Here is an 8,537-nt window from a genome sequence, read left to right as displayed (position 1 = left end):
AATGAAAATTGATATTTATACAGTTGCTGGCAGGGCCGCGAAATGTTGAAAATATTTAAATAGGAAAGAACACATGGATAAAGTTACATGGAATGCGAACCAAAACTGCCTTTTACTAGCAGGACACTTAGAATATTCAACAGATCTACAGAGACTGCCTACATTACACTTCCCCGTCTTCTTTTGGAGTACTGCTGCGCGGTGTCGGGTCGTTATCAGATTGGATTAACGGAGTACGTCGAAAAATTTCAAATAAGGGTAGCACGTTTTGCATTATGGAGAAATAGGGGAGAGAGTATCACGTACGTGATCAAGGATTTGGGGCGGGAATGATTAAAACACAGGCTATATTTCACTTACCAACATTCTCCTCTGTATGGTCAAGGTGACGGACTGCCGCCCTAAGGGGCCCGCGTTCGATCCCCAACTGGGTTGTGGATTTTCTACGCTCAGGGACAGGGCGTTGTGTTGTCTTCATCATCATTTCATCCCCATCCGGAGCGCAGGTCACCCAATGTGGAGTCGAATGTAATAAGACCTGCACAAAGGCAACCGGACCTGCCCAGTAAGGGGCCTCCCGGCCAATGACACCAAACGCTCATTTTCATTTCCTCTGAATGCGAAAATATTGTGTTGGCGCCGACCTACGTGAGTAGAAACCTTCGTTATAATAAATGATGGGAAACGAGAGCTACCACGGAAAATATGGATGTTCGCTTTTTCCGTGCGTGCGCTGTTCGAAAATAGAGTAATAGACAATGGGTGTGAAGATGGTTCGATGAGCCCTCTGCTAGGCACTTAAGTGTAATCTGCAAAGTAGCCATGTAAAAGATTGTTACTGGAACGCAGAGAACAATACCAGATCCGTGGTAAAATTGGGAACGATTATTTTAGTGTCGGAAGTGTTTTGACGTACGTGAATTTCCGCAATAAAGTCACCTCCATGAATCACTCAACCACGTGGTCACCTCATTCGAATTTTTTTCTCCGACTGGCCTAAGCCAACGGGAATTTGAATAATGCCGTAAAGCCTGCCCGGTTAGCTGCCTCCTGTTGCAAGGCTCCCGGTAAAAAAGAAGGAGAAAGTCCATTCTGGGCAAAGCAGGATGCAGGCCTGAGGAGGTGGTGGTGTTGGTGGCGGTGCGGGTAGAGATGGGGCCACGAGGGACTGCCAGACAAGGCAGCGGGCACAAGCTACGAATATCCGTTTTCGCTGGATGCTATGAAATTCAATGAGCAAAACTTACTCATTCTGGCGGAATGTATAAGTTGCGTAAACTATCGAGGGTACCAGCGCCGCCCTGGGACAGGCAGTAGGAATGGCTCTACTGCGGCGACCACGCTGGTGGCATGGGAGAGCAGGAGAAGATTTTCTTGCCGTGGAAGAGAGGAGGCGGGCGGCTGGGAGTGGGGGGTTGAAGAGTGTAAAGGGAGGAGCAATGGGCGCCGCACGAAGCCCCTAAAACATTATACACGGCTGCTGGTCGGCCGGCCGCTTCCGTTGGACTTGCAAATGCGGCGCCCGCGTCGCGCTGGTCTGCGCTGCGCAGCGTCGCGACGCCCGGCCGGCCAATAGTACGCGACGCCGGCGTCGCGACGCCCGCTCTCGACGCCGCCGCATTTGCAATCCACATTAGCGGCGCGGACCGCGGCCCGTGGGGCGCCAGATTTGCTCCGCTGGCAACGTGCCCGGCTCTACAGACCACTCAGATCTCTTTCTTTTTCTTTTTTTCTTTGGCTCTGCAGCTTCGTGATAGTTGCGAACTGGATGAAAAAAAAGGACCTCTCTGTCATCCTAACATACTCGTAGTGATGGTTAGAGTAAAAATAGATTTAAGCGTTTTCAGTGATCAACGGTCCCTGTAGAAGCCTGAAGTTCAAAGCCCTACACGTATTTTCGACTCTGTGACCCACCTTAATGTGTGCGGAGCAATGTTGATCGCGTACTATTGTCACTGCAGCAGAGTGTTGTCAAATCCAATTTGCATGTGAAGAGTATTCAGTAAGGAAGGCAAGACATTTTTTCTCGTCCAACTTCGGTTGAAACAACGCGGAACATGTTCAGGGACATTGTGGAATATTCCTGCTTCAGCCGCTACAGTTTCAAGTTTCAATAGCAGGCCGTGCTTTGCGTAGGCTTCAAAATGTGGTCTGTAACGGAGATGTATTCCATCCAGAAAGCTGCCATCGAGTTTTTTTTGCTGGAAAACCAAAGAATCGCAGGTATTCATAGGCGTTTGCAGCACGTATACGGAGACATGGCGGTGAACAAAAGCTCGGTGAGTCGTTGGGTGAGGCGACTGTCATCACTGCAACAAGGTCGCGCAAACCAGTTCGATCTCCCGCGGGCCGGCCGACCGCCTACAAAAAAAAGGCTCTGAGCACTATGGGACTTAACTTCTGTGGTCATCAGTTCCCTAGAACTCAGAACTATTTAAAGCTAACTAACCTAAGGACATCACACACATCCATGCCCGAGGCAGGATTCGAACCCGCGACCTTAGCGGTCGCGCGGTTCCAGACTGTAGCGCCTAGAACCGCTCGGCCAGACCGCCTACAACTGTGACTCCTGCGATGTCGGAACGTCCAGACACACTCATTCGAGGTGACACATGCGTCCTCGCAGCTTAATAGAGGACCACACAAATCTTCCACCTCTTTGGCCCAATGAAAACGTACGGATCCGGCTCACAATGAGGCGCCGCATCGCTTTAGTGCATCCGCTGTTCGTGCGCTCCTGGCGTACATTATTTTAACTTTCTTGGTTACCGGCATCGACTCCGCGGGAAGAAGTACGTGGGTCAGGGCAAGGTCACTGGTGGAGCAAAACGTTGGTTTCGACAGTATAGTGGTACCATGCAGGCAAAAAGACTCTCCCAGTAAGGTGGCGTAAGGCCGTCATAATGAAAAATAGGGTTTTGTAGCCAAAAGAATGGGGAACCATTAGATGTATTGGAATTATGGATAAAGTTAACCTGACACTGTATAGAAAATATGTTGCTTTACTTAATGAACGCCTCTCGTAAAATCATGACTTAGGGACTACTGGTTAAAAAAGATGGGGTGCTTAAAAATCGGCACCCAAAGGAAAGTATATACTCAGACGTCAGATATTTATCATATGTACTATTGTTAGTCTGGTAAAAAAATGTTAAGGGTGAACTACAGAAAACTAATAATATATAACACAATATATACTAAAATTAACCTGGATTTTAATCTTCAAGTCATAGTACAGTTAAGTTTTATTGTTAAGAAGTGGACTTATTAAAATTGTTTGTATTTACTTCGTTATGGATTACACAGGGTGTCAATCCTAAAAGTTGTCGTGCTTATTTTCTCTGATGTTTTGGAAGGAATCTGAAATTTCGCTTCTCCAGTGTGTAGCTTGAGTCAGCCCATGCAAATAGTACTAACCACGTCTTTAATTCAACGCACCGTGTCGACGGAGTGTGACACTTTATTTCTCGTTACAAAGAACTTTTAAAGCTGCACTTTACGTGTACATTCGATAGAGTGGCCTCAGATTAGTCTAATGCGATATTTGTTTTATAGATGTGCATTAACAGGAACAGTAAAACAAGAAGAATAATCTCAGCAGCGTCAACACCACCCTGCCCCGCGCTGAATTCAACCGCCGTGCGGCAGCGCTACTCAGTCGCTGAATGTTTTCGACACATACGGATCCGGCTCAACTGAGGCATCAATGTAGTGCATCCACTGTTCGTGCCCTGCTGGCCATGTTATTTTAACTTTCTTGGTTACCGGCATTCATGTCAGAATTTTAATGTTCTCGAACACTTTTGAAGTGAAGAGGCATTATATTTTGTTTTGTTAGCAAAAGTCACAAAATATGTCGTTTGCGTAAGCCTTAGGTGAAACCTGTCGTCACACCCATACGAAAAATCGGGACATCTGGCAATGATACCTCAACCCCCCCCGCCTCCAGTCCCCACTCCTCCTCCCATTGCAAATGCTGCTTGAAATTAAAGACCTTTGGGAAACACAGTCACATAACAAGTAAAGGATGAATTACATTAGGCTGACAAAACATAACAACGCGAAACAGCACACTGGTGTGAACCTCTGACAAGATTTTGAGAGATGCAGTGAATCCCGGATGGTATGGATTTATACGTACTAACATTGTGACACGGCGTCATGGACATGAGTCACAAGGTCATACTGTGGCTCCCGATCATAATACATTTGCAGTGGTGGAGTTGCAATTTGAGCAATGTAACTCTGTTACTACACCTTTTTATCTTCAAACTTCCTTAAAGGGATGTATATCGGCACTAAAATTTTTAATGGAAATACATTGAGCAGAAGAAGCTCTCAACTCTAAAGAGTTCCACCAGGAATGGACACAGGCAACGGTGTGTTCAAAACTACCAACTTATGCAGACCAGAAGCTACGGATGAGACCAATGTATTCGGGCGGCGGCTCAGGTCACCCTCAGCAGTGAGTAAAAAGTCTTGGTAAGCCTCTGTGTGACCTCACTAAGTTACTTTCTCGCTCGTTTCGCGAGATACAAAGGACGCGGTAGGAGAAATGGTGAATATTCAGGGATATGATGCGTACGATCATTCAAAGCAAAAAAGTATAGTAAAATGCGTCCCTTAAGAGCTAACAACTACGAGCACTTCTTCGATTGGAACAAATCTGTTCTGCTGCAAGCTCTTTTCTGTCCATATTTTGAGAGGTGGTAGTATGAATCAATACAAGAAAAGAGTAGAGTAATCTTAAGCTCTAAAATGCTTACCATAAGAGCTACGAGCAAGTGTTCATCAGCCCTATTCTAGATCACATCTCTTCTACTGAACCAGTTCTCAAGGGTCATGAGGAATGTATTTTAGAGCCAGTGCTCACTAGACAATTTTTTTCTTATTTTTCTCCACGCCATCTCCTTCCAAAATATGAAAATCAAAGGGCACGCAGTAGAAGAGATTTGTTTCACAGTCTCGAAGTTAAAGTTCTGATTGCTCTTAAAACATGCATTTCAGAGCCTTCATTTACCAGACTTCTTTACGTCGAATGATAGTTTCCCTGAATACTGACCATTCCTCCTTGGACACTTAACGACCGAGATCAGCGGCGCTTAGTACGGTTGTCAGTGCTAACAGACTAGCAACACTGGGTGAAATAATTTCAGAAAGCAATGTGGGACGTACGACGAACTTGTCCGTTAGGACAGTGCAACGCAGCAACGTAGCTACGTTGTCAACAAGGCACTGCGCAAGCTGGTGGTGCCTTCATAATGATGTGGGCTCTGTTTACGTGGAACGAAATCGGTCCTCTGATCCCACGGAAACTATTGCTGGCTGGAGATGGTTTTGTTCAACTTCTTGAGGACCATTTGCCGCCGTTCATGGACTTCATTTCCCAAACAACGATGCCACATCACAGGGCTACAGTTGTTCGCGATTTGTTTGACGAACATTCTGGACAATTCGAACGAACATAATCGAGAGGTCAGTTCGTGTACAACATCCTGCGCTGCCAACACTTTCACAGTACTGGACGACTACAGAAGTAGCATGGCTCATTATAATAGCAGGGGATTTCGATCGACTCGTCGAGTGCATGCCACGTCGAGTTGCTGCATTACAAATTAAAAAAAAAAATTAACATGCTACTCAAAGGGCATTGCATAATCATCGTACCTTCTCTCATGCATGTGTACTCATTGTTGTTTAAGCAGTGTTCTACAACCCCTCTATGTACCTAGATTCCTATATAATTCATAGACTCTACACCACAATATCTGAAAATTATGTGGCACTTTTGGTCATGGTGTCTTTACATTAGCCCCAGTTTCCTCCCCTTCTCACAGTTGTTATGGCATCAACGTTATGAAGTAGAATCTTAATATTTAACTAACCAGTTTTCGTTTATAAAAGGTGTTGCCATAAGAATCTAACCTTGGTCGAACCTGAAATATTTCTTAGGCTACTGGTTGAGTCGGAATATATATTACATACAAAAATGCGTCAAATGATTTTATAACGTGTTTCCAGAAACTTATGGAGGGATTTTTTCTTTGTTACAGGTACGAATTCAAGATTTTGAATTAGCTCCTGTCGTTTGTCGACAACAGAATAAGGTAACCTTTTAAGTAACCTGTATAATAGCTCTAGACTTATGCTGCTCTTTTCCCTATTTAGTATTTCTGATTGTTGTTTACTCATGTCTTAATGTTGTAATAATTTCATCTGAGTTACCTCTTACCTTAATCGTTTCATGATTCCGTATATGGTAAAGTTAAAAATGGAACACTTATAGAATCTCTTGGTTGTCCGTCTGCCAGTCTCTATGTACGACTGTTAAAAGCTTTTTTCTCAAGATCGGGTAGACGTATCAAAGTGAAATCTGTGTCACGTATTAAAGTCTACAATCCCTTGGCAATGTAAAAAAGTGATGATTCTACGTCATAACAATCAAAAGATACGGCCGTGTACGTCTCATATTTTGACAGTCGCAAACTCACTTCTCAAAGCCCACACGATACTTCTCGTTGATGTAGAATCGTGAAATTTGTCAGGCTTCACACTGAAACCGAAGGAAAGAGTCTGAAAATTCTTAATCTGTAATTACATAACACGAAAAAAAATTTGTTATTTGCTATCAGTCTGCCTTTCTGTTCGTCCACCTGTTAAGACCCCTCTGTCTCAGGAATGAATAGACGTATCTAGTCGAAGTTTATGACACATACTAAGGTCTATGGGCCCTTCGCGGAACAAGAGATGTTAGTGTCTAAATCACTGCAATTAAAATATACGGAGATTTATGTCACATATTTCGATACTCGCAAACTCACCCAACAGAAAAATGTAGTTTCCCTAGACGCAGATTCATGAAACTTGACAAAAGGAAAAGTTTAACTTTGCAAGTTAAGAAAAACAATGAGAAAATCGTTAATTTGTAATTACATCACACGAAAAAAATATTTCATTTGTCATTTGTTATCCGATTTCATACTTGAAATTAAAACACTCGAAAGTTTTGGAATCCTTGGGACCGATATCTTCCCAGTATCAGTGTCGATGACAGACCAAAGGTACCGAGGTCCTCGGTTCCGTAGTGGATCAACTAACTAAATATATAACGAAGTTTGTACAAAATCATCAGTGCATGAGTTTCACTTGCATCTGGCCTATTTTTTAAAATAATCTGATGATCTGGATAACCTGATGATGTTCGAGTACACGATCTCCAGGCGACGGAAGCATTAAAATAATAATTCTAGGCGCCTCAACGAATACTCAAGAGATTGTTGTATCACATGTAGGTCTTGCTGACAGATTTTATTTCCGACTGCAGCAAAATAAGCTACAACAGGGAACTATCTCACAATGATGTGGCAACGCATTTCAAGCTCTGCGACGCCGCCGTCCCTCTGATCGGCGAGAAGTTACGAGCAGTCTTCAGTTTGTAAATGAATTTAAGTTATCAAGCCGCCCCTGGATTGGGCGAGGGCTCTAGCTAGATATTGCAAAGCCAGCAACTTTGGGGAGCCATTGTCTGCTGATTGTGCGGAGCAAAATGGAAGGGACTATCGTCTCCCGTTCCCTCCCTCCCTCCACCCACTTTCTCCCTCGCCCCCTTCCTCTCCTCTCCCCACCCCTCCCGCATCGCTCTCTCTCTCTCTCTCTCTCTCTCTCTCTCTGTGCACTTTTTCTCTCTCAGTGGGAAATGGAAGGACCAACGCGTATAATGAACACCAAAGTTGAGGAATTTTCATCCCTGCTGTGTACTGGAACCCTCAACGCCTTTTCAAAGTCTCTTGTACAATGAAAGACATGAACTGTAAGGCAGCGAGCACGTCTGATACAACTGGGGAGATGCCGGCAGTTTGAGAGCTGTTTTTGCGCATCGCTGCTAACGCTAGAGGATTACGTGTTTTCTGGACAAGTTGAAGCAGAAATTCTGTAGGCTTCACAAGTCTGTATCAAGCAGATTCCACTGTCTCAGAGTTGTTTGAATGCTTACAATAAAACTCTCGTCTTGACCGCAAATATTTAGTTTATTTCTTTCATCCTTATGTGTTCCGGTATTACGCTAGTGTCAAAGAAATTCAGTGTAAGAAAACAAAAGAACAAAAGCTCACAATGAAAATGTATCAGCATTACCAACCGAATACAACATGCATACAGCAGGACTTGCAATTACTAAAATCCTGTTGCTGAGAAGTATCGCGTCTAACTTAATAGTATTACGTATAGCTGCGAACTTACATGTTCGTCATTGTGTGCTTTTCTTTTACATTTAGTTTCTTGAAATTACGTAATACCGAAACGCACGAGCATGAAAGAAATAAAATAAATGCTTATGGTCAAGACGACGTTTTATAATAAGTGAACAGTATTACAGCCTCGTCACGTAAAGCTCTTCCAAAATATGTCTCCACGGTTGAATGCTGTTGTAGTGATTATAGAATCTTCCCTCTTATCAATTTCTGCTTCACGTTAATAAAAGCCTTAAAATATTGTCGGAGTTCAAGTGGAGACTCGAAGTCGTTATTTCTTTTACATTA

At 43.7% G+C, this 8,537-nt stretch overlaps 1 protein-coding gene across 1 annotated transcript in view; it reads right to left on the bottom strand.

The window, feature by feature from the left end:
* Positions 1–1,325: 1,325 nt before the first annotated feature.
* LOC126088261 (uncharacterized) overlaps positions 1,326–8,537 on the bottom strand; it is a 41,512-nt gene continuing 34,300 nt past the window's right edge. Inside the window, exon 2 of the mRNA XM_049906391.1 lies at positions 1,326–1,677. Coding sequence (XP_049762348.1) covers positions 1,326–1,677 — 352 coding nt within the window. The remainder of the gene's footprint in view (positions 1,678–8,537) is intronic.

This window comes from Schistocerca cancellata, chromosome 6 (assembly GCF_023864275.1).
Source record: "Schistocerca cancellata isolate TAMUIC-IGC-003103 chromosome 6, iqSchCanc2.1, whole genome shotgun sequence".
NCBI lineage: Eukaryota > Metazoa > Arthropoda > Insecta > Orthoptera > Acrididae > Schistocerca > Schistocerca cancellata.
This window is presented reverse-complemented; position numbering and strand designations above follow the sequence as displayed.